The sequence below is a fragment of the Camelus bactrianus genome, chromosome X, assembly GCF_048773025.1.
Source record: "Camelus bactrianus isolate YW-2024 breed Bactrian camel chromosome X, ASM4877302v1, whole genome shotgun sequence".
NCBI classification, from domain to species: domain Eukaryota; kingdom Metazoa; phylum Chordata; class Mammalia; order Artiodactyla; family Camelidae; genus Camelus; species Camelus bactrianus.
In genome coordinates this window covers 57,210,593-57,237,742 of record NC_133575.1, presented here as the reverse complement: position 1 = coordinate 57,237,742, position 27,150 = coordinate 57,210,593, and the positions used below count along the sequence as shown (strand labels likewise).

Sequence of the window (27,150 nt, the reverse complement as noted above, 5' to 3'; positions counted from 1 at the left end):
TGCCTGTATCTGTACAGAGAGCATTCAAAGGTAACGTGATCCTAGGGCAAGGGATGAAGAACCTTGATGCTTTGGATTAAATTAATTTAGAATTCTGTAAGTGTCTGAGGTCAAAGTATTCAAACTCTCCTCTACTACAAACAGGGGATAATGAGGTAATATATGTAGACTTCTGGGAGCCAAACCCAGAGTTTGGGTTAGAGTGATGGAAAACAAAGAGTCCTGCTCAGAAGCAGGTATATTTTGGGGTCTTATTTTTAAAAAACAGTCATTTTTTCTAGTTCAAAACATGTTCTGTGATAAGAATTTCCAAATAAGTTGGCTGTGTCCTATATACAAAGCTGGCAATAAACATACCATCAATGTCTCCTGTTAAAACCAATAATCTTCCGTTTTATTATGAGAATATAATAATTCTATCTGAGCATTATACTATGAAGATCAAAAGGACCCACAATGTTTTAGTGATGTAATTAAACTAGAATGCAAAAGTTAATCTAACATATGTTAACTGATACACATAATTACTATTTAGCTTTGCTGTAATCAAGTATAAATTGTAAGAAAGGTTGGAAGGTCAATGAAAAATTTAATTCTTTTAATTTAACCCCAGATAAATTGGGAAGCAAATCTTTTCAGAAGCAGTCCATTTAGGTTTGTAGAACTGTAAAAGGGTTTGTGAGTATTAGGTTTAGACTTTCATCTTGAGAGAGTAAAGGTGTGGAATTAAAGAATCCAGAGCCAGTTTAGAGAAGAGGGTCTGCATGGGACCAGACCTCACAAGGAATTTGGATTTCTTCCTTTTGCTGAAATTCTCAGAATATTTTTAAAAATGAAATATCAAAAATAATGTCCACAAAACTGTGGCATATTTTAAGTTCTCACATTAAACAAAATGACATTTTTAGTAAGCACACATAATATAATGCTATTCACAAGACTTTAAAACATTCTTATATATAAATATCAAAAATAGTGTGCTCAATAGGTGGTGTGGTCCAATCATGGGCTCCACATTGAATTAATATGATGAAATTTTTCAATGCTGCAATTTGGCAATAAGGGCAAAAGTCAAAATTTGGTGTTTTCTGGGAATGTTAGGCCTTGACCAAGTGATTTTCTTAGGCTCTGCCTGTGATAGGCTACTGAAGGAATCTAAAGCTGTTTGGAGACCTCTCTGAAAAATGAGTGTCGTTAAACACAGATGGTCATTGGCCAGTTATTGCAGCTTCTCCAACAGGAGGAATGGGTCTGCCTGGTGTTCTGTGCAGACAGACAGATGAAAAAACTGAGTGGTTCTAAGCCCTAGGTATTAGCAACTGGGAATGGGCCATTGATAAAGCTGCCAGCTTCATTTTTTAATACTAAAAATAACCTCCAAAAATATGATCTTTAGCAATCATAAGGCTGGAGTCCAGGAATATCCAGATTTGGACCAGGACTGGAGATGCCTGCTGACTTCCAGCCACTCGCCAGTATTCTCTCCTTCTCCCACTCACATTTTTGTCTTCCCCATCCACTCAATTCAAAATGGATGAATTCAAAAGCCTGAGACTGACTCTGAGGATTGAGAGGCAGTGGATGTTAAGCACATACACACATAAGACTGGGCTATTAACTCTGAAGGTGGTTGCATGGATTAAATAAAACTAATATCGGGCTTATCACAGTGCTCCACTAATGTTTCATGATGATGATGATGGTGATGGTGATGTTGATGATGATGATGATTTATTCTCTCCAGTTGTGTTCTTCAGAGCCATGTTTTGTCTTCAGTTAGTTACCTTTTTCATCACTGGGCCTTCAGCACCTACCCAAGGCAAAATGAGAATCTCATTTTTTTTTAATACTAATAATGCACACAAATGGGTGCAGTCACTCTTCTAAACATTTTACATGTAAAAAGACATTTAATTCCTGCAACACTCCTATAAATGCCATTATCCCCATTTTACAGATGAGTAAATTAAGGCAACTTAAGTTAATTAAATTAAGGAAAATAAAAAGTAGTTGGGTGAGGAGTAAATGAGGTAATGTCTATGAAGTGCTTAGCCGTGGAGTAGGTACTCGGAGTTTGGTAGTCATTATTATTAGCAGCTTCTATAAAAATGGAAAAATTAATTAACTACAAAAGCATTCCTTGTTCTGGAAATCAACAAAAAGTATTTCCTATGAATCAGTCAACTGTTGGTTTCTAATACCTGTAGAGCAGTAACAGTCTAGCAGAATGTATGTTCCCATTACCCTAAAGGGCAAAACTCAGACCATTAATTCTCCAAGTATGGTCCCCAGAATAGCAGTATCAGCATAACCTGGGAACTTGCTAGAAATGAAAATTCTTAGACCCCACAACCTACTAAATCAGAAACTCTGGTGGGACCCTACAGTCTGTTTTTAACAAGACCTCCAGGTGATTCTAATGCACGCTGAAATGTGAGAACCATGATATACTGGAGTTTTAAGTGCCGTCAGAAAATCTTGATTCGGTGCAAGGAACTTTTCCACAAATACTGTGCATTTCTGACATCCTAAAATGAGAGCAATGATACTGGCTGGAATTGTCAAGACTGGTTTTAAAGCAAATTCTAAATGCAAAAATAATTCCACAGCAAATGGCCTTTTTGTCACCATGGAATAGTGCCTCTGGTTTCATTCTGACTGGGGCCATTAGATGAGACTTCCCTGTTCTCATTCCAACAGCCAATGATAGACGTATAAATACAAAAAGGACTGTCATTTGGCAAAACTTGTGCAGTTTAAAATAATTTTTTATCCAGATCTCTAGAACCTATTTCTGAGGATCCTGGTCTTGTCCCATGTTCTTTGGATCCAGATAAGATCAGGATAACTGAAAGGGGTGATATGACAGGTGATCTTGGCTAAGTTGTTTATTTTCCTTAATTTAATTAACTTAAGTTGCCTTAATTTACTCATCTGTAAAATGGGGATAATGGCATTTATAGGAGTGTTGCAGGAATTAAATGTCTTTTTACATGTAAAATGTTTAGAAGAGTGACTGCACCCATTTGTGTGTATTATTAGTATTAAAAAATGTAGACTAATTTCAGCCCCAAGTTCTTTCCCCAATTATTATTAATGGAAAAAACTACTCTACTCTATCCCCACTACTATGACCCTTTCCACCCAGACACATTTAGGAGCTTTATAGATGAGAGAAGTCAAAGAGGAACATATAGTATTTTTTTAAAAAGCAGATGAGGATATTATTCAGTTAGCTCGTCAGTGAGTAAACAAATATTTATTAAGCATCTACTGTTTTATAAGCATTAGATTACATTTGAGAGTAAAATTGACCTGGATTCTGCCTTCACGAAAAAGAAGTCTAGTGGGAGAGACAGATATAGAAAAAATAATCACAAATGCACAGCCTACCCAATTAAAAATTGTGGTTATTGCTACTAAGGAAAATTGTTCTGCCAAATGTGTAAGGGGGAAGAGGGACACAGCTAGAATTCTTGTACATTGGCTTGCAAAGCATTGTCCTGAGCAGGTGGTAAGTCCTAGTTGAGTAGATAAGGCTAGGGAAAAATGTATGAGCCATTTAAGGTCTTTCTTACAGGCCACACTAAGAGGTTTTGGATTAGATAAAAGGACAATGAGACACCTTTGAGAAATTTATGATTTTGGAATGATCAATCCTAGCTGTAGTGCATAAGAGCAAACATGGAGACAGAGAGACCCAATTAGGAAGTTATTTTGATAATCTAGGTAAGAAATGATGTGAGTGGTTCCTATTACTAGTGTTACATATACATGCTACTTGACTATCATGCCTTTAAGCTGATGTGATTCAGGCAGGTGAAGGTTATAAGATGCTGATTCACAAACAATTCATCCTGTTTATTTTATTCTAATTATAGAAATAATACAATTTTGTTATAGAAAATTTGGAAAACAGAGATGTATGAAAAAGGAAACAAACTTCCCACAATCTTTCAACCACCTAGAACTTTAATTCTATGTCCAACTCAAATATTTTTCTAATATAAAAGTAATACAAGCTCATTATAGAAAAAATAAAATTGTCTTATAATTCTACTGCTATCCTTTTTTAATACCAAAATGTGTTTGTTTCTGCAGTAAATGTTTCATGTATGTCAAACAAAAATGATAGTGTAAGTGTGCTTCTGTGTCCTGATTTTATACTTAACATTATTACATAAATATTTTCCATGGTGACTGAGAATTTTTGAAAAACCTTTTCAAATAACTGTAACCATATAGATATACTCTAATTTAGCTACCCAATATCTTATTGTGAATATTTAAATTCTTTCCAAATTTTCATTGTTATATTTAAATCTGGGATGAGCTTCCTTTGTCCCCATCTCTGCTTTTCTGGTGATAGAGATATTTATACCCATCCTTGCCCTTGCTTATCTGGTAAACAGTATGGAAAAGCACGTTGGTCTCTGTGATATAGCATCCCTAGCCAGGAAATCCTGATCATTTTGCTCTAACAAACCAAGAAAACAAGTTGTTGTGGATAACAAAACCATATTATATAAGGGATCAATTAAGCAATCAGGAATGTTTATGGGAGGGAAAAGAAGGTGAGACATTTGATGGACCATGACATTGAAGAAGGAGTAGCCTTGCTCTATGTTTTACTAGAGGTCAGTCCCAGGAAAAATAGATAGAAATCTCAAAAGGCATATTTCAGTTTAACATAATAATAGCAAAAATTTATACAGTGCATAGTCTGTGCCAAGTACTGTTCTAAGCGTGTTACATGTACATGTATTAAGTTACATAATCTCAGTATCCTATGAGGTATGTACTATTATTATTCTTATTTTACAGATGAGGACACTAAGGCTCAGATACATTAAATAATTTGTTCAGGGTCACCCAGCTAGTAAGTGGTGAAGTCAGTATTCACACCCAGACATTGTGGCTCTAAATTATTCCATTCTACCAACTTTTATTGTGTACTTATAATATAACAAACACTTTGCTAAAAGCTGAAAATACAAAGATGACTGAACTACTGATGAATGAGCTCCTAACCTCAAGGAACAGACAGTCAAACGGATGAAACTGCCTTATAAAAAGATAGGTGTACTATAATGTGGTGATCCCTATGAAAGAATTATGTCAGCATTGTATAAGGGCTGGAAGAAGCCCCTGCAGGCCAAACAGGAGGTTCGAGGAAGACTTCCTATAGCAGTGTGTTCTGAAAGAGTATAAGGCTTCATCCAGCCTCAGTGGAAAATTTCCATGCTCTGTTAGCAATTTTGCCATGGGCACAAGAGGAAGAAGCAGGTTTGCTATGTACTTATTGACTTGGTGCTGGAGAGGGTGTGGAGAAAAGGGAACCCTCCTACACTGCTGGTGGGAATGTAAAATGGTACAACTGCTATGGTGAACAGTATGGAGATTCCTTAAAAAACTAAAACTGGAGTTTCCATATGATCCAACAATCCCACTCCTGGGCATATGTCCAGAGAAAATTCTAAATTGAAAAGATAAATGCACTCCAATGTTCATAGCAGCACTATTTACAATAGCCAAGATATGGAAGTAACCTAAATGTCCATCAACAGATGAATGGATAAAGAAAATGTAATACACACACACACACACACACACACACACACTATGGAATACTACATAGTCATAAAAATAATTAAATAATGCCACTTGCAGCAACATGGATGGACCTAGAGATTATCATACTTAGTGAAGTAAGTCAGACAGAGAAAGACAAATACTATATGATGTCATTTATATGTGGAACCTAAAATATGATACAAATGAACTTATTTACAAAACAGAAACAGACTCACAGACATAGAAAACAAACTTATGGTTAACAAAGGGGAAAAGAGGTGGAGAAGGGATAAATTAGGAGTTTGGGATTTGCAGATAAAAACTACTATACCTAAAATAGATAAACAACGATGTCCCACTATGTAGCACAGGGAACTATATTCAATATCCTATAATAAACCATAATGTAAAAGATATGAAAAAGAATATATATATATATACAACTTAATCATTTTGCTGTACACCAGAAACAACATTATAAATCAGTTCAACTTCAATTAAAAAACAAACATTTATTGATTTGAGGGTTAGACCCTCCTCTAAATCAAGGTGTCTAATACAGGAACTCCTGAATTGGGAAGATAATTGGATTGAATTATGGTTTGCTAAAGTTCAGTTATTTATATTTCACCTTCGTGATTTAGATCATATCTATCACCTATACCATTATTTACTTAATATACTTCCTTAAATAAACTATCTTATTTTACTAAAAAAATTAATCAAAAATAGCACTACCAGAAATAGAAGTCAGTTTAAGTCCCCATAAAGAGAAGGCAACCGTAAAAATAAATGCATACTATTAGAAAATATTTGACTCTGTACTTTCTAAGATAATCCTTCATACTATTTATTGTTGGTATGTCTACCACACGTTGAAAAACACTAAATGAAATGACCTCTTCAGGCCCTTCCTATAGCAACATTCTGTGCTTGGGTGAACGACTCTTGCCTCCAGTGTGTGCCTAGAATGTTTTATTTTCAGCATGTTTGTGTATATTTTTCCACCTGTTGTTCAGATAGTCCTGATTATTTTAGCTGTGTGTTTACACCATGTAAACAGGTATAGTTGCCTACATCCCCATGACATTCTGATTAGATTTTCTTCACAGATAAAATTATTTATCTCATCTTAGGAAATAAATTACCACTGCTAATCTGCCTGCCTTACTCTTTTAAATTCACTACTAGCCTGATTTGAAAAGGTAATGTCCTGTCGTGGCTTCATGGTAGGCTGCTACAACTATATTTGTGATATTGACTTGAGACAAAAGAGCTACCACAATACATGGTCACTTGGACAAACAAAGAGCAGAGAAAGGAAATAATAAATGTGCAGTACTTCAATAGTTATGTTAGTGGATAGGTCTTAAGAAAGCACCTAAGACATAGTCCTCTCCTTCTCTCCCTTTAACTTTCTCAGGGAAGTGTTAAGACTACAATAAGCAGAAGGATGAAAGCCATTCTCCCATTGGTTTGGGGGACAGTAGAAGATGGTCACAACTCCTCTGATAGGGAAGTAAGAGCTACTTGTGGTAATGCAAGGATGATAATCATAAGCTTGCCTTTGAGGGACTTGCAGGGCCCTGGTGCCTCTCTGATTCCAGCTCAGTGATTAAGAAGCTCCTGTTCTATTTATATATTTCCTTTGACAATCTTATATATGTATTTGTTTAATATGAAAACAAAAATGCAAGTGTTCTTCTATACGCAATAAGATCCTTCTTAGCCTCAGGAATATACATTGTTGGCACCAGGCCAAGGATGTTATTCCTTTCCTGCAGATGAGGCTGAAACTCCCAGTTTTTCTGCTTTGGCTTGGTTGCTAATTATAAAGTCTCTTCCCTCCTCCAATTTATAGGTGTGGTAGCATCTAGGTGTCTAAATGCCATGAAAAATCCATGCATACCCAACCCCATAGCCCCAACACACACAATCACACACACACACACACACACACACACACACACACACACACACTCCTAGTCAAGCTCTGCTCATAAAGTTAGCAGCCTGAAGCACAACTCAACTTGTGGGAGTTAGCAGGCCTGCTAGAGCTTGCAGAAGATGGTTCTCTTCCAAGAGAATTTCAAACCCTGGTCATCTCCTTCCTGGCCCATTGGCCATTCCTAAGCTGAATTTAGTCATGTCTCTGAATGTCTCAAGCAAGCTGTTTAGTTATTAGTTGTTATAAGTTATTAATACATACAAGGATGGAAATTATGGGAAACATGGAAGCATGTTCCTAATATCTATGTTCAGAAAGAGACTCAATCTAAAGCTAGTAGATTTAGGAGCTGCCACTACTAAGAATAATAGTTATCCTCTATTGAGTGCTTTCTTTGTATCAGGTACTGTGCTTTGTAGCTATAAATTCATCAGGAGCAAATCCAGATTTTGTAGGGCCTGAAGCTTATACAATTTTGGGGACCCTCTTTAAGAAGAGCACACTGTTTGATGTTTTCCAGGATCTTGGAAAGAGCCCATTCAAATGAGGGGCCCTGAAGCTCAAGCTTCATTAATTACACTGTAAAGCCACCTCTGTATCTTTTTTAATCATTTGACAATTCTGAGAAGTAAATACTAGCAGTATACCTTTAAAAAGAAAGGTAAAGAAACTGACTTTTAGAGAAGTGAGGTCACTTGCCCAAGAATGTACAGTTTGTACATTGCTTTTCTCCCACAGTATCCTTCCAGGCTTTCTCTTTTCAGCTAACTAGATTTCTTCCTCTAAAGTGTCTTTATCCTTTGCTGACAGTAACCTTAGCACTGTCTTCTGGCATGTGTGAGGAACTTAACACTGGCTCAACATTAGCAGAGGGCCAAAAGGTCTCCTTCTAGCTGAGCTTGCAGGGGAATATGCCCTCTGGGGAACTGTAGAGCAAGAAGAAAGTGGGTGAGGGGGGTAATTTTTTTCCTATTAGAACTGAGCTATACACTAGTTTCAACTACACTTTTGTTGTTCCATGAATCACAGTGACTTAAGAATGCAGGCTTTTCTGTTTATATACAACTTGACTTCCCTTCTCTCCCAGACCAGCTCTACCCTGCTGGGGCCCTAACTCCCTTTGCTGTCCCCCCCCCTTCCTCACTTCACCCTATACTGCCCCACCTTCCTCTCAGCCCCAGCTCCCCAAGCCTTCTTTTTTGCTGTTGTTATTCTTCTGGGAGCAGAGAGGGTGGAGTCCTCTTACTAAGGCTTTTCCTCCCTTCCCTCCAGCCCTCAGACTGAGCTCCACCCTAGTAGTTTGTCAGCTGGCTTTCAAGAAAAAAAAAAAAAAGGAAGAGACGCAGGAGGATGAAGAGGAGGAAAAGGGAAGGAAAAACAGCATATCTTGGGCCCTGACACATGGGGTATCTGCATATTTCTTAGCTGTTCATTGGTTCCATGCAAGTCAACTCTTATATTCCTCATCTGACTCTGGCTATATAGAGAAAAGCTCAGGCTGCTACTTCAAGCAGGTAGTCTCCCTAACCTTTAGGGTGCGATGGGAAGAGTTGAAGATATTGCAGGTCACTATTTGGTTTATTTCATAAGGCAGCTAATACAAAGGAGAGTCTATTCTGCTTCCTAGTAGGAGAGGGAAAATGATCACAATTTCTAGTTCTCCGTTCCTGCTTCCTCCCCTACACCCTTTCCTGTGACTTACATGGCCACTTGCTGATTACTGATGCGACAAGAGGCAAAGAACATAAAGGAAAAGTTCTGGCTTTGCCATTAGCTCTGGTCAGGGGGTACATAGTTCCCTTTGAACCATCGCTGAGTCCTAATTTGAGCAAAAGCCAGTTCTAAAAAGACTAAAGGGAAATGTGGACTAATTAGTACTGTGCATGGTGAACTAAGGGCTCCTTCACTGAAGTCTCTTGGAAAAGATAGATGTTCTCATTTCTCCCCATCACACCTAGCATAGTTCTTGATATACCATAAGTGCTCAATACATTTTATTGACTAAATGGTTGGAAGAACGGACAGGGAAGAATCTTGGGTTCATTTTCTTCAAGTCTCAATCATTTACTTTATGTTTTTCAAAAATTGAATTTGCTATCTGAGGTCTTAGTTTTCCCCACAAATAAAGTTGAGGCAGTATTGCTACAAAAACAAACAAAAAACTAGGAAGTAAAATAAATTAGTTAAGAAAGACTTTTAATAAGAATGTAAAGCATTTAGCCATCTGCAGATGGATAAGTCTTGAGAAGCTTTTCCAGACTAAACAAGGAACTCATTTCCTAATGAGTTAGGCACCCTGAGGCACACTTAGCCTTGACAGAGAATCCTAGTGGCCACTCTTTTCAAAATTTAACTTCAATTATATGGTCATTTTCATCTGCCCATCACAAAAAAGATGCATTCATTTTTTTAAACATTTTTATTGAGTTATAGTCACATTCTTGATATAAACATTTCAATGTCCTTTCATGCCCTTGAATCTAAGAGAAAACTTTCCAATGTTGCTGAAATCAGTGTTGGCTGGAGTTAAGTAGACGTTAAGTAGAACTCCCCAAATTTTATACATTAAAATACTCAGGCTCCATAGGATAAAGTGATTCATTTTTAAAGAATGTGTACATTTGTCTATATGGTTCTATGCCAATACATCTTACCTTGTAAGCTGGGAAGACGGTCGAAAAATATGGTATAGTGAGATAAGGAGACCATCATAAAACCTCTGCTACAGGGGTATTCTTTCATTTAACAAATACGTATGCATGTTACTTAGTCTCTGTCCCTTAGTTTCCATATCTTGGAAATGAGAATATTAATAATACCTACCCATAAGGTTGTCAGAGGCATCAATGAGTATATATCTAAATTTACATATTTATATAATTTATATATATTCAATAAGTTTATATATGTATATATGGCTTAGAACAGTTTGCCACATAGTTAATGCTGAATAACTATTATTATTGTTGATAGTAATACCTAGCACCCGGGTTACAGAGATGATAACACCTGGTGCTTAACTTCAGGGACTTTATAGTCTAATAGGGGGAGGCAATTATATCAACAGATATGTGCCCCAGTGTTAGAGAAGGGCACAGAGGAACCAATGGCCAGTTCTGCCTGAAGAATTAAGTAAGGAGGGGAAATGACCTTGAATTAGTCATTTCAATGAGGTGGACAGAGAGCTTAGGCCATTTCAGACAGAGAAAAAAAGGTGAGCCAAAGCATGGAGGATGGAACTAGCCTGGCATTCTCAGGGATTTGTAATACTGGTAAGGCCCAGGAAATCAGCAAAAGCTTTGCTGATTGAGAGGTAGGCAAGGTCCAGATAACAGTAGGCTTAAGGTTGAGTTCCAAAGTGCTGCCTTGGATGTTGGGGTACATGGTGATGCCATTCAGGTAGCTGGTGAACTACAAGAGGAATAACAGAGATTGGGTGGAGTAAGAGAAGATGAGATGATTAGAAGACATTCTGGCAGAAAGATCAAGCAAGTGGGCATATATGTGTTGGGAAGTACTGGGCTCTGAACCTCAGTTTCCTTATTCTAAAAAAAAAAAAGGGCTTATAGAGTATAATAGCACCTACTTTCCAAAGTTGTTATCAGGAATAAATGAAAAATGATAAATGTAAAAACATCTGGCCAAGTGATTTGCCTATATTAGGTGCTGAATACACAGTAGATATTATTATTTCTCCTGTCTCTCTGCTCCCTCCCTCTGTTTTGTTTCTTTTCTCTTCTTTCTTACCCTTTAAAAGAATTGTGGTAGCAAAGAGGCACTGAAAAGGGCCTGTGGTTGCCTGTGACTTCCTGGCCTTCTATTAAAATGAGTTAGAGAGGGACATTCAGGCAAGGGCAAAGAAATCCTGAAAATGTGGTTTGTTATGCTATGGATTCAGCTCTGCAGGGATCTTCCACAATGCCTGGTAGAGAGGCCATCTCAGGGAGTTGAGGACTCTATTCTTAGAGGTCTGGTTTCTGAGAGACTAAAAAGAACCTTTCTGTATTCACAATTCCTTCAACTCCCCCTTCTTCCCCGCCCACCCTTTCACCCTTACCTCCTCTGCTTATCTCTTGCTAGAAAATCCCTCAGCTCCATTCTCCTTTGCTTTTAGTCCCCTCCCTGAGAAGATACTGTGACCTCGCTGTCCTTGCTAGTGTCACACTGTTACCATGGAGAGCTAGGAGGGTAAACATCTCTTCCAGTTGCCAGCTTTCTTGCTTTTCCCTTTCCCTATTCCTCCTTTCCTAGACAACCCCCACCCCCCAATTCACACATCCCTTTCACCTCCCTCGGTGAGTTAGCTTAACTCGCGAATGGAATGGATAGGCGACCAAACGTTGTGCTTATAAGCCTCTTTTCCGGGACGAATAAGGAACTGAAATTGATTCGAGTTATACCTGCTGCTGCTGCTGCTAGAGACTGAGGGACTGCCGCCAGGGGCAAGACCAGAGTTCTCGGCCCTGCGCCCCGCCCCACCCCCTCCTTTCTGGCTCCCTGGTCTCAGCCCCACCCTTCAACCTCCTCCCACTTTGTACTCTCCTCTAACGGCCGCTTGTCCCTTTTAAGGAACTCCGCCCTCAAGATAGTCACACCTCTTCTCTGGGTCTAGCCGGGCAGGAGACAGTCACCCCACCCACTCGGGTTGCCCAGCTAGCAGTGTCGGTGCTGACCCTCATGAACGCGTGGTCCCCAGTGGGACAGTTAAGTGCCTCCGCCCCAAATCTCGGCCCAGAGTACCCGCACGAGTTCTTGTCATTTTTCGCTGAAGCCCTTTTCCTAGGCTGGGGTGCCCCTATATGCGTCCACCAATCGTAGCCATTTGCCCCTCCCTTTTTTTTTTTTTTTTTCTTTTAGGAAGGCGCTGGGGTGTGCAGCGGCAAGGCGGCAGTAAAGGGATCCCCCTGTGGTATCTTCTCATGGGTTCCTTTCTTGAAGGAGTCCTTCTCCGCCTCAACTTTGTATTCAAGTAGTGCTTTGGGGTTTGGGTTGGTTTTCTTAGCTCTTATCCTCGGCACTCTCCTCAAGGGTGTGTGGAGTTCAGAGGATGGGTGGAGAGTGGGTTTGGCCGGAACTGAATTGGTGGAGGTGAAAGGGGAACGAAGGATCCTCAGCCTTGGCCACTTGGGCCCAATGAACCCATTTTATTTTTAGCCGAAGAAAAGAGCTGCATTGGCAGCAGGGGGAAGATTCTTTTTAGGAAGTCGGCTTTGCTGTTTCCTCAGTTTGGGGTTGGATGCTTGAGAGCTTTGTTTCCCTTGTTTCGAGAGTAGCCCAGCTGGGTCTGAATAGACTCTCTCTGCTCTGGCCCTCCTCCTCATTTTTCAGCCAGGAGAAAAAGGGGAGGTGGGGGGCCGAGAAAGAGAAGGCGAGAAGGCGAGAGTCTGGCGCGCTGTCAGACAGGGGCGGGTGTGAGCTAAACAGCTGTCTTGCGATCAGCTCAGGAGTATGAGCCTCCTGGAGGACCGCATGAGCTCCGGACACTTCAGGAGTCCCCAGCTAGTGACATGGGCGGTAAGTGACTCCGGGATTAGAACCCACCCACTCCCATCTCCTCCCTCTAGATTCTATCCCCCACCCCCAATTCTTTTCTTTAGGTTTTAGTAGAGGGCGTGTGTGTGTGGGGGGGGGGTTATTGAGGAGCTAAGGGTGTGAACACTATGTGGACTCAAATGAAACTCAAGGGAAAATGACTTTGCTAAAGGGCTGAGCAATGAGGGGTTAGGAAGGGGAAGAGTATTTTGGGGAGCCTCGTAGGAGAAATGAAAGGGGACACGAATAGATGAATTTAATTTAGTCTGCCCTGGTTTGGCGTTCTCATTTCTCCTTAAGCGGTTAGGTTTGTCTTTCACTTAGCCCCACACAGCCAAAGTTGCTGCCAAAGAGAACGGGAATCTGAAGGCCAACGTTCCCAGGTAGCCCCCTCTAAATAGTAGCGGGTATCTAGAGATGTGTCTGAAAAGAAGGAGAAGGGAGCAGGGGTTAAGGTTTGAGCCGAGGCTTTTGAACAGCGAGGCCCTGGAGGCAGCTGCGGGGGAGGAGCTGCTTTGGGCGTGCCGGCTCTTTAAGGAGAGGTTGGGCTTCGTTGGAGGAGGAAGCCTAGGCCCTTCCCTGGCTCTTTAAGACGTGGCCAGGGCGGTTGGTTTGTCTGTGTAGGTGGAAGATTGGGCCGATTTGCTGGGATTGCTGGAGAGTATCGATTTGCAGTGGTCACTTAGAAGAGCTACCTTTTTGTGGGCTCTTTATTTTTAACCCTAAGAATTTGGGGGAAAGTAACACAAAATAAATAAAATTTATTCTTTGGAAAAATTAAGTCCAAGCAGATGGTCAAAGAAATGATCCTTTATTTCCTTTTCTACTGTCTACATTGTAAAGAAAAGCGTTTATTAAGCAGCAGTCTGATATCACTCAGTGTGATAATATCTGGGCAAAGAGAATAAGTTTGGATTTGAAACTGATGGAGACTATGATGGTCAGACAGCTCTCCTTTGAAATCCTAATACCACCACTTACTAGCTGTTTGACCCTAGGCATTGCTAGAGAATGTAGATTAATAATCTTATCTCAAAAGATATTTGGGTAGATTAAATACCTCAGTGTATGTGACAGAGGCTGCCACTCCATATATATCTTATTTTTCCTAGTCTGTTTGAGACTCTTTCTCTGGAGCACTGTTGATAGAATTAGTGCTTTGCTGTCCTTAAAACATCTTCCAGGGGGTGAAAGGAGACCTCAGAAGATTTAATTAGCTTGCCCAAAGGCTGAGGCTAGAACATAGGTTTTATTTGCTTCTTTTTTTAACTTTAAATTTTTTTAATTGAGTTTTACTTAGTTTACAATGTTGTGTCAATTTCTGGTGTACAGCACAATTCTTCAGTCATACATGAATATACATATATTCATTTTCATATTCTTTTTCACTGTGAGCTACCACAAGATATTGAATATATTTCCCTGTGCTATACAGTATAAACTTGTTTATCTATTTTATATATACCAGTCAGTATCTGAAAATCTCAAGCTCCCAGTTTATCCCTTTATTTGCTACTTCTTTAACATTCTTCCCACTGGACTTTGGCATCTCTGAAAGAAAAAGCCACTAGCCTGCCTTTCCCCTCATTCTTTGGGCAACTTAACTAGGATGATATAACCAATTGGACCTTTGGACAACAGAAACCAGGGACTAACAGATGACCTTATCCCATTGTTCAGAATTTAGAGGAGGACTCTTATATTTGAGTGCTGTTCATCTTTGGTGACTGTTGGGAACACAAAAAAATGGGCTGGGAACAGTGTCTTCAGGTTACCTTGGAGGGCATACAAGCAAAAACTTAGGAAGGGCATAAATTTAAACTCAAAAGTGAAAGTGTCTGGTGCATCTAGTGCATGTTCAAGCCCAAACTAGTTAATGGGTCCAGTTTTAGAGCTCTGGGGAGCTCTAGGTACCTCTTGTTAAGGCTTTCAGGATACACTGGAAAGAAAATTGGGGAAAAAACATGAACTAGATCACCACCACCACTTCTTCAGCCCCTCAACCCCTATCATCCTAGTATATGCATTTTTGAGATGGAGCCCTCAGTAGTTCAGTTAATTGAATTCCAAGTCACCACTTTAGTTATCTTTCGTTTCTCTAGATTGTGTGTGTGTGATGGTAAGGGAGATCAACCATTTATCTTTTCTCCTTCTGACAGGGACATTATTATTATTTGACACATTTATATATTCATCCTTACCTTGAGTCAGTTGTAGTTTATTATCTCACTTAAATTGATGAATAATGAGACAATTGCTTTTGGATATGTAATTCATTTAGTAAATATCTGTTGGCATACTATGTGTCAAATGCTGATAAAATTACTAAAACCTCAGTTTCTCTTCCTTCCATCTTAAATGTCTTCTATTTGCCGCCCCTCCCATTTAAACCTAAATCTTACTTCAAGTCCTATTTCGGTCTTTAGCCCCCACATCAAGCCTTCCTTATCTCCTCAGCTATATCTTAGAAATTGTACATCACTGTCTGCTCTGCTCAGTGAATACGTATTGTAAATGAACTACCTTGTAATGTACTTGTTTTCATGATTTTTTCCCTTAAAACAGTATTAGTAAAATTAATTCTTTCCATTATTAATCCCAAATCAAATGCCATTTCTATGAAAACTTGCCTGATCCTTGCATATAGAAATAAACTCTTTTGAGTTTTTGTATCACTTTACCTGCATTATCTGGAATCTACATAACTCTCTTCCCTGTATTATGGTCATTAGTGTATATATCTAAGCCCTTACCCCCTTTTCAGACAGAGAAGTGCTTGAGGACATGTACTATGATTGCTTCTTCAGAGTATTTAGCCATGTAAACACTAGGTACATATTTTATAGATGATCTTCTAAGATTTAGTTCCAAAATGTCATGATTTTGTCAGTGATGAAAAGCTTGATGGGGATAATTGACCTAGATGATCATCCAGGACAGCTGCCATCTCATTACTAAGGAGAGTGTGAATGAATAACATTGTCCTATCAGGCTGATTAGTTTACCCAAAAATGATGTAAAACTTTGTTTGATGTACTTTCTGATTCTCATATAATAATGTGTTCAATTCAGGTTGTATACCTGAAGTTAGGTTTCTGATACATATTATATTATATTATATTATATTATATTATATTATATTATATTATATTATATTATATTATATTATATTATTATTATATTATTCCCAACCAATTTAGCCTCAGTTTCCTCACCTATAAAATAGTATGGTAATTAACATTGGACCTAGTGCCTGACTTCTAATACATATTTCTTTTTTTAAAAATTGAAGTATAGTCAATTTACAATATTGTGTTAATTTCTGGTATACAGCATAATGATTCATTTATACACATATATATTCCTTTTCATATTCTTTTTAATTTTAGGTTACTATAAGATATTGAATATAATTCCCTGTGCTATAGAGTAGGACCTTGTTGTTCATCTATTCTTATATATAGTAGTTACTATCTGCAAATCTCAAACTCCTAATTTATCCCTCCCCACCCACTTTCCGCCCGTAACCATAAGTTTGTTTTCTATTCTATGAGTCTACCTCTGTTTCGTACATAAGTTAATTTGTGTCCTTTTTTAATATATTCTACATATAAGTGACATCATATAGTATTTTTCTTTCTCTTTCTGGCTTATTTCACTTAGTATGACAATCTCCAGGTCCATCTGTGTTGCTGAAGATGGAATTATTTTATTATTTTTTATGCCTGAGTACTATTCCATTCTCTGTGTGTGTGTGTGTGTGTGTGTGTGTGTGTGTGTGTGTGTGTGTATACATATATTTATGTAAAACACAACTTTTTTATCCAGTCATCTGTTGATGGACATTCAGGTTGCTTCCATGTCTTGGCTATTGTAAATAGTGCTGCGATGAACATTGGGGTGCATGTATCTTTTTGAATTAGAGTTTTCTCTGGATATATGCCCAGGAGTGGGATGGCTGGATCATAGGGTAAGCCTATTTTCAGTTTTTTTAAGGAACTTCCATACTGTTTTTCATAATGTCTGTACCAAACTACATTCCCACCAGCAGTGTAGGAGGGTTCCCTTTTCTCCACAGCCTCTCCAGCATTTGTCATTTGTGGACTTTTTAATGATGGTCATTCTGACTGGTGTGAGGTGATACCTCACTGTAGTTTCACTTTGCATTTCTCTGATAATTAGAGATATTAAGAATTTTTTCATGAGCCTATTGGCCATTTGTGTGTCTTCATTGGGGAAATGTTTGTTTATGATTTGTTTTGGATGAGGTTATTTGTTTTTTGGATTGGCTTGTTTTTGTGTTATTGAGTTGTATGAGCTGTTTGTATATTCTGGAAATTAAGCCCTTGTCAATCACATCATTTGCAAATATTTTTCCCAGTCTGTAGGTTTTCTTTTCATTTTATTTATGGTTTCCTTTTACTGTTTAATTAGATCTTTTTTGTTCATTTTTGCTTTCATTCTGTCACCTCGGTAGACTGTCCTAGGGGAGCATTGCTACAATTTATATCAGAAAACGTTTTGCCTATGCTCTCTTCTAGATTTACGGTGTCTTGTCTTATGCTTAAGTCTTTAAGCCATTTTGAGTTTATTTTTTTGTATGGTGTGAGGGAGTGTTCTAATTTCATTGATTTATATGCAGCTGTCCAGCTTTCCCAACACCACTTGCTGAAGAGAATGTCTTTTCTCCATTGTATAGTCTTACCTCTTTTGTTGAAGATTAATTGACCATAGGTGTGTGGATTTATTTCTGGGTTCTCTATTCTGTTCCATCAACCCATATGTCTGTTTTTGTGCCAATACCACATTTTTTTGATTACTGTAGCTTTGTAGTATTGTCTGATGTCTGGGAGGGTTATTTTTCCAGCTTTGTTCTTTTTCTTCAGTATTATATTGGCAATTCTGAGTCTTTTGTGATTTCATAGAAATTTTAGGATTATTTGTTCTAGTTCTGTGAAAAATGTCCTGGGTAACTTGATAGAAACCACAAACCACAAACCAGAAATCTTTAGATTGCTTTGAGTAGTATGACTATTTTAACACTATTAATTCTTTCAATCCAAGAGTATGGGATACCTTTCCATTTTTTAAAATCATCTTTAATTTTCTTAATCCATGCTTTATAGTTTTCTGCATATAAGTTCTTCACCTCCTTGGTCAAGTTTATTCTTAATATTTTTTGTGTGATTTTAAAAAGAATTTTTTAAATTTTCTTTTCTGCTATTTTATTGTTAGTGTAAAGAAATTCAACAGATTTCTGTGTAATACATACTTCTTAAGTGGAGGGTGTCATTTTTGTTACTTTGAGTAATTTATTTTATTTAAATGTTGCTTGGTTTTCAGAGAAAAGGAAGGTGAGACAGGAAGCTGGATTTAAATGTCTGTAACAAGCTAGGTGCTTTGTATAATAAATTAAATATATTATCTGTGTACTTAGACAAAATAGATGTAATCTGGACAAACCAAACTCTGGGTTATTAAGCACTGTATATTAAGGAGTTATAACCTAACTCTAAAGCCAAATCCAGGTATTTGATACTAATCCAGATATCAAATCAGTATCATTTTGGTATTTTATTGTAACCTCAAACTCATCATTTCTAAGATATAAGTCATCATCACCCCTAGATTCTTCCCTCACTCCTCAATGCAGACTTCTTCTTTTCACTTCCCTGGTCCTGCAACTTACCATCATCATAACCTTGGTGGTTGTTAACACTCTGCACTTGATTGCTCATCTGTGCATTGAGGACAATACTAGAAACTACCTCATAAGGTTGCAGTAAGGAATAAATGTGTTAATTTTGTAAAGCATGTAGAAGAATGAATGACAGTGTAGTAAGCAGTGGGGAAGCATGGTCTTTGTGGTTCCCACATTCCATGCTCAAAATGCTCACATCAACATTTTCCTCTTCCTCTTCCTCAGTTTTCTTGCCTACTAGATTGCCACAGGCTATTGGTTTTTTTCCCTTTGTATCTGGCATCAGTTCCTTTCTTTTTATTCTAACTGCCAACAACTTAATTTCGTCCAGAGGTACAATGAAAGAACCTACAGAACTAGTATTTTGTTTGCCCTAAATTGTTAAAACTTTAATTTAAAAAAGTACTTTAAATTGATAATGCATTCCACATCTCTCAAAATTCAAAATATATAAAAGGATATACAGTAAATAGTCTCCCTCCTAGTCCTATCCCCTAGTTGCCTCACTAAAGGCAACTAAAGTTATATGTTTATTGGAAATCCTTTCACAGACATTTATTTTATGCATATCAAGTATGTGAGTATATATGTATTTTTTTCTTCCCCTTCTCTTTTATACAGTTAGCAACACACTCTGCATATTATTCTATATCTTGTTTTGTCTACTCAAAAGTATACTTTGGATTCCATATCTATATGTAAAGAAATACTTCATTCTTTTGTGAAACTACATAGTTTTTCACTATATGGATGAGTCACAATTTATTTAAACAGTCTTCTATTGAATGGCATTTAAGATATTTCCAAACTTTTTCACTGTTGTTTGTAATAGCAATTAAAAAAACTTTGTAAGTATGCATATTAGTCTGCTAGAGTTGCCTTAACAAAGCACCATATAGACTGGATGGCTTTTAGAAATTTACTTCTCACACTTCTGGAGGCTGGAAGTTTGAGATCGGGTACCAGCATGATCAGATTCTGATGAGGGACATCTTCCTGAATTGCATATGGCTGCCTTCTCCCTGCATGTTCTTATGACCTCGTCTTTGAGCTCCTGGAGAAAGAGAGTGAGATCTCTGGTGTCTCTTTCTATAAGGACACTAATCCCACTGGATGAGGACCCTACCCTTATGACCTCATTTAACCTTAATTACTTCCATTAAAGCCTTGTTTCCAAATACAGTCACACTTGGGGTTAGGTGTTAACATATGAATATGAGGAAGGACACAATTCAGTCTGCAGAAGTATATCAATTTGCCCAGACCCACACTTTTAAAAAATAGTTGATTGCCAGCATTTCAAAACCATATTTTGCTTAAAACTCTAGAATTCCATCTTCTCTTGAATAACCAGAAGATACCAAACCAGTATTCCCTCTTGTCAACAATCGCCTAGAGTTGATGAGCTTCTTCCTCCCTCACCTTTTAGACAGGACATGTATTCTCAGTTCACTGTATTCCCCATCTGGCTTAGGTGACCTTAACCTGCCTGGCCTCTTTAGGTACTGAGTTTGTGACACCTATGTAAGCTTTTACCATGATATACATAGAGTATTCCAATAGCTTCTAGACCTACCTTGATTCTTTTTGCCTTCTTTAGTCTGTAGACCACTGCCAGAATATCTTCCCTATAAAACATTTTTAAAATTATGTTATTCTCTTTTATTCCACAGTCATTTACTGGGTGCTTGTATAGTTCCAGGCACTATGCTAGAATTGGAGATTAAAATAATGAACAATTTAGATGAGACCCTTGCCTTCACAGAGTGTATAGTCTTCTCCTCCTCTCATTTGGATTTCATTTCTGTCTCTTCTTGATTAACTCTGGTTCCTCAAGGCCAACCATACCACAGAACATTACTTTGGAATTTTTTCTGACTATTCCACTTTCAGTTATCTTCTCTTCTAATTAGTGCTCATAGTCTCAAATTATAATTAAGCAATGCAACATATATTTTCCTATAATATTTGGTTGTTATTGTTTTATGCATAGTTATATCTTACTACATAGACTTGAAATCTCAGCTCTCTACAAGGCCCAATAAAGTGACAGAAGCATGCCCAATATAAAGGGGACAGACATTGATCAACTGCAACTAACTTTTCTCTTGTTCCAATATAGACTCCGTGTTGTAAGATCTCCCAACTTTTTCAGAAAAGCAAGAAATGTAGGGTTTTTTTTTAAGAAATCTGCTTTTGAAAGATTATCAGCTAATTTGATTTTAATTTTTAACATCAGTCTGAGAACTAGGTCAGCATCTGCAATGGGCTGTCAGCTTTCTCTATCTAACCTACACTGCAAACTCACTGAGGGTAGAGACCAGGTTGGAGCCTGGTACTATCTGCTCCCCTTCTCCATACATATACATAGTATGTACTACACTTTTGGCTACTTAGTAAGTCATCTGTAAAGACTTGATTATTATCAGTAAGTTCCTCTTTAAGTTAAATGTAATCTCCAGTAATAATGTAGCAGTTCTATTTTCTCCTAATACCTAACCTTTGAAGACAATTATCAGGGCAGCCTTCTTTACCCCTACTTCTTTTTTTCCAAATGTAATCATCCAAATCCTTGACCTAATTCCATTTTTTTTCTTTTTAAAAAATTGATTATTTATTTCTCTAGAGTTTCTTTCATTTTTTATGCATTTCTCTTTCATTCCATTTCCCTTGAAATATAAACTCACAAACAAGGTGCAGTATCTTCAGAAAGGTCTTCACAATGCTGGACGTATACTTGACTTTTGATTATTAAGGGCTGATTATCCCAGCTCTTTTGTTTCTTTCTGTACTGTCAATGATTTAGTTCCTTCATCTTCAATTAGAATGGGAATGCGTGATGTGAATCTATTCATTTTCTTGTTTTAAAAACTAGTTCTGATAAATGCACACAATGTAGCTCCTCCATTTTTTGTAGTTAGATCCTAGAATTAATATGTATCACTGAAAATAATCATAATGTGGGTTATTATTATTGGTACCTTTATTTACATGACCTCTGTGTGTCCTACAAATTGAGATGGCCCAGACTCTTGTAGGACTATGTGACTTGGTGCTCCCTAGCCAGGTACTCAGGCAGTGCATGAAAAGGTCATTCAAAACACAAACTGTCCTTATGGTTACCAAGGAAAGGGGGTGAGAAGGGATAAATTTGGGAGTTTGAGATTTACAAATGTTGGCCACTATATATAAAAATAGATTTTTTTTAAATTTCTGCTGCATAGCACAGAGAACTATGTTCAATATCTTGTAATAACCCTTAATGAAAAAGAATATGAAAACTAATATATGTATATATATACATGACTGGGACATTGTGCTGTACTCCAGAAATTGACACATTGTAACTGATGGTATTTTTTAAAATTTTTTATTGATTTATAATCATTTTACAATGTTGTGTCAAATTCCAGTGTAGAGCACAATTTTTCAGTCATACATGAACATATATATATTCATTGTCACATTTTTTTCTCTGTGAGCTACCATAAGATCTTGTGTATATTTCCCTGTGCTGATGGTACTTTAATAATTAAAAAACCCCACAAACTCTCTACCCTTAAGCACTTGTTATGCTAAGCATGAGCACGAACCATTATAATGTTATACATTCTTTTTGGTTGCTGTACCATGATTAATTTGTTGGAGGAGAGTGTTGCATGTAATAATGGTATGAAGTAATGAAGTGGATTGCATAGATTTTGCATACTGTTGCAGAGCAATGAGTTTGTATTGCTGTGGGGTTTTTGTCCTTTTTCTAAGTGAATGCCTTAGTGCCAAGCTCTGTAATGCTAGAGGTTTTGTCTAGTGATTAACATCACAATTAGTGGGAACCCTTTAATATTGTTTTCAAATGTTCAGTAGTAGAGCTTACTTCTAAGGCATAAAAACAGTTACATTATTACTATTATTTGTAACATCATCAAAGTGTACAGTAGTAGCAATTACTTTAAGGAATAAAAGGAGCATTGCTATCAGACGTGATCCATGGATTCAAATCCCAGTAATTTACCAGCTATGTGACCCAGGGATTACTTGATCTCTCTGAGCCTCTATTTCCTTATGTGCCTACTGGAATAGACAGCAGTACCTACCTCACAGAGACTTGCTGTGGATGGGGCTCAATCTTCTTCTGTATCTCCACCATTATTTTGAACTCAAGTACTCCCTTCCTTAGGAGAAGGACCAGAAAGTCCAGCTTCAGAATACAATGGCTTTTTTTTTTTAACATTTTTTAATTGAGTTATAGTCATTTTACAATGTTCTGTCAAATTCCAGTGTAGAGCACAATTTTTCAGTTACACATGAACATACATATATTCATTGTCACATTTTTTTCACCGTGAGCTACCACAAGATCTTGTATATATTTCCCTGTGCTATAAAGTATAATCTTGTTTATCTATTCTGCATATGCCTGTCAGTATCTACAAATTTTGAAATCCCAGTCTGTCCCTTCCCACCCCCCACCCCCTTGGCAAACACAAGTTGGTATTCTATGTCTATGAGTCTGTTTCTGTTTTGTATTTATGTTCTTTTATTTTTTTTAGATTCCACATATGAGCGATCTCATATGGTATTTTTCTTTCTCTTTCTGGCTTACTTCACTTAGAATGACATTCTCCAGGAGTACCCATGTTGCTGCAAATGGCGTTACGTTGTCGGTTTTTATGGCTGAATGGTATTCCATTGTATAAATATACCACTTCTTCTTTATCCAGTCATCTGTTGATGGACATTTAGGCTGTTTCCATGTCTTGGCTATTGTAAATTGTGCTGCTATGAACACTGGGGTGCAGGTGTCATTCTGAAATAGTGTTCCTTCTGGATATATGCCCAGGAGTGGGATTCCTGGGTCATATGGTAAGTCTATTCCTAGTCTTTTGAGGAATCTCCATTACTGTTTTCCACAGTGGCTGCACCAAACTCCATTCCCACCAGCAGTGTAGGAAGGTTCCCTTTTCTCCACGGCCTCTCCAGCATTTGTCATTTGTGGACGTTTGAATGATGGCCATTCTGACTGGTGTGAGGTGATACCTCATTGTAGTTTTTATTTGCATTTCCCTGATAATTAGTGATATTGAGCATTTTTTCTTGTGCCTATTGATCATTTGTATTTCTTCCTTGGAGAATTGCTTGTTTAGGTCTTTTGCTCATTTTTGGATTGGGTTGTTTGTTTTTTCTTATTATGTTGTATGTGCTGCTTATATATTCTGGAGATCAAGTCTTTGTCAGTTTCACCGTTTGCAAAAATTTTCTCCCATTCCATAGGCTGTCATTTTGTTTTATTTATGATTTCCTTTGCTGTTCAGAAGCTTGTAAGTTTCATTAGGTCCCATTTGTTTTTTCTTGCTTTTATTTCTATTGCTTGGGTAGACTGCCCTAGGAGAACATTTTTGAGATGTATGTCAGATAATGTTTTACCTATATTTTCTTCTAGGAGATTTATTGTATCTTGTCTTATGTTTAAGTCTTTGATCCATTTTGAGTTTATTTTTGTGAATGGTGTAAGGGAGTGTTCTAGCTTCATTGATTTACATGTCGCTGTCCAGTTTTCCAAACCCCATTTGCTGAAGAGACTGTCTTTATTCCATTGTATATTCTTGCCTCCTTTGTCGAAGATTAGTTGACTCAAAGTTTGCGGGTTCATTTCTGAGCTCTCTATTCTGTTCCATTGCCTATATGTCTGTTTTTGTACCAATACCATGCTGTCTTGATGACTGTAGCTCTATAGCATTGTGTGAAGTCTGGGAGAGTTATTCCTCCAGCCTCTTTCTTTCTCTTCAGTAATGCTTTGGCAATTCTAGGTCTTTTGTGGTTCCATATAAATTTTATTATCTTTTGTTCTAGTTCTGTGAAATATGTCCTAGGTAATTTGATAGGGATTGCATTAAATCTGTAGATTGCCTTGGGCAGTGTGACCATTTTAACCATATTGATTCTTCCAATCCAAGAGCATGGGATATCTTTCCATTTTTTAAAGTCTTCTTTAATTTCCTTCATCAGTGGTTTATAGTTTTCCATGCATAAGTCTTTCACCTCCTTGGTAAGTTTATTTCTAGTTATTATACTACTTTGGATGCTGTTTTAAAGGGGGTTGTTTCTTTACTTTCTTTTTCTATTGATTCATCATTAGTGTAAAGAAATGCAACTGATTTTTGAACGTTAATCTTGTAACCTGCTACCTTGCTGAATTCTTTGATTAGTTCTGATAGTTTTTGTGTGGACCTTTTAGGGTTTTCTGTATATAGTATCATGTCATCTGCATATAGTGACACTTTTACCTCTTCTTTTCCAATTTGGATCCTTTTTATTTCTCCCTCTTGCCTGATTGCTGTGGCTTGGACTTCCAAGACTATGTTGAATAGGAGTGGTGAGAGTGGGCAGCCTTGTCTTGTCCCAGATTTTGGTGGGAAGCTTTTGAGTTTTTCACTGTTGAGTACTATGCTGGCTGTAGGTTCGTCATATATAGCTTTTATTATGTTGAGATATGTTCCCTCTATACCCACTTTGGTGAGAGTTTTTATCATAAATGGGTGTTGAATTTTATCAGATGTTTTTTCTGCATCTATTGAGATGATAATGTGGTTTTTGTCCTTTCTCTTGTTGATGTGATGTGTTACATTGTTTGATTTGTGTATGTTGAACCACCCCTGTGTCCCTGAGATGAACCCCACTTGGTCATGATGTATAATCTTTTTATGTGTTGTTGGATTCTATTTGCTAATATTTTGGTGAGGATTTTGGCGTCTATGTTCATCAGTGATATTGGCCTGTAATTCTCTTTTTTGGTAGTGTCTTTGCCTGATTTTGGTATCAGGGTGATGGTGGCTTCATAGAATGAGTTTGGGAGTATTCCCTCCTTTTGAATCTTCTGGAAGAGTTTGAGAAGGACTGGTATGAGTTCTTCTTTGTATGTTTGGTAGCATTCCCTGGTGAAGCCATCTGGTCCTGGACTTTTATTTGTAGGGAGGTTTTTTTTATTGCTAATTCGATTTCATTTCTAGTGAAATGTTTGTTCAAAGGCTTAAAGAGCCAATCTAAACAGAATAATGTTAAACGTCTCAAGTAGCTAATTTGCATTTCTGAAGACTTCCTGCCTGTGGATTCACATCTTAATGGCCCAGGACCTACCGTAACCCCATTTGGGTATTTTCTCACTACTTCTCTTGCAGTTTCTGGGCAGTTGTCTGGTCCCAGATACTTAGAACAGCAACTCCAAATCTAGAGAAAAGCAAAAGATTTATGAAGCCCTCTTTTTCAAAAACTGAGCTTCCTTTAAGACCATTCCGTAAGCCCTAATGTCTTCTAGTTTTAAATTTTAGTTGATTAAATATTAAACTTTCTTTTCCATAAAACAGAAACTTATGCACTTTCCTCATAGCTTTCCCTTTACTTACTTCTATAACATTTAGAATGTTGTCCAGGGTTATCTCATAGCTATTCCAGTTGACTATTCTTTGGGTGAGAGGACGCTGACCAGAAATGGCTGAGACATTCCTAATTGTCAGCTATCCCCCATGTGCCATTTAACCAAAGTATTTGTGATATGAGTGGTGGGGCAGAAAGTATTTTTAAGGCTCCTTGATTTTATTGCTATTAAATAATAGTAATATTATTTTATAACATATTATTGCTATTAAATAACCTTTCTTTGATCCCATGATCATTCATTTATTGGACATTAGCATATTGTAGGAGGAAGTACTCTGCTAAAAGAACGGATACAAAGAAGAACAAGATGAGGTAACTGTTGTGGGGTTCACCTGATAGTAAGGGAAACAGTGCCTTTGTGCCAGGTATTGTTTTAAATACTTGAACACATATTAACTTGATAAATCTTCATCACAACCTATGAGCTAATATTGCTATTATTTGCATTTTACAGCTGGGGAAACAGACAAAGGGAGATGGAAAAACTTACCCAAAGTCTTATTGTTAAGAGGTTGCAGAGCCAGGATATGATCCTAGGTACTTACTCCAGAGCCTGCATGTTTTTACCACACTTGGGTAGCAATGTGATATATGGGCTAGAAGAAGAAATGACTGGAAAGGCTAGATTTAAGAGGCATTTCTGCAGTAGAATTTACTGCAGCTGATAACCAATTGGATGGAGATGAAGAATGAGGAGTCAAAGGTAACTAACTCTCAGTCACTAAGACTGAGGATGGGTTGATAGTGGTGCTAAAAAATTTAGATTGTAAATATAGGAAGTGGAGAAGGTTTGTAAGCACATTGAGACCTGTCTGATTCCTAGGAGATATTCTTCTGGGCCAGAGAGAAAGATTCTGGCCATCAACAATAATAATGGTGGTGATGATAATGATAGCTAATTATATTGAAAACTTCTTATATGCCAAGAACTATTTTAAGTGCGTTCATGTGTACTAATCCA

The 27,150-nt window shown here is 37.5% G+C and overlaps 1 protein-coding gene across 5 annotated transcripts in view; it reads left to right on the top strand.

The window, feature by feature from the left end:
* The window catches only part of KLF8 (KLF transcription factor 8), a 242,723-nt gene that overhangs the window by 169,755 nt on the left and 45,818 nt on the right, over nucleotides 1-27,150 (top strand). For 2 of the 5 annotated variants that reach the window (XR_012504514.1, XM_010958295.3), the window contains exon 1: nucleotides 12,187-13,036. The exons of 2 other annotated variants lie outside the window; for them this stretch is intronic. Coding sequence is in view for 2 of the 3 variants with exons in the window: in XM_010958295.3 (XP_010956597.1) it covers nucleotides 13,030-13,036 (7 nt within the window). In the remaining variant the exon portion in view is untranslated. Of the gene's footprint in view, nucleotides 1-12,181; nucleotides 13,037-27,150 lie in introns of those variants that run through there. One more of the 5 variants, XM_045519067.2, reaches the window with a different exon arrangement.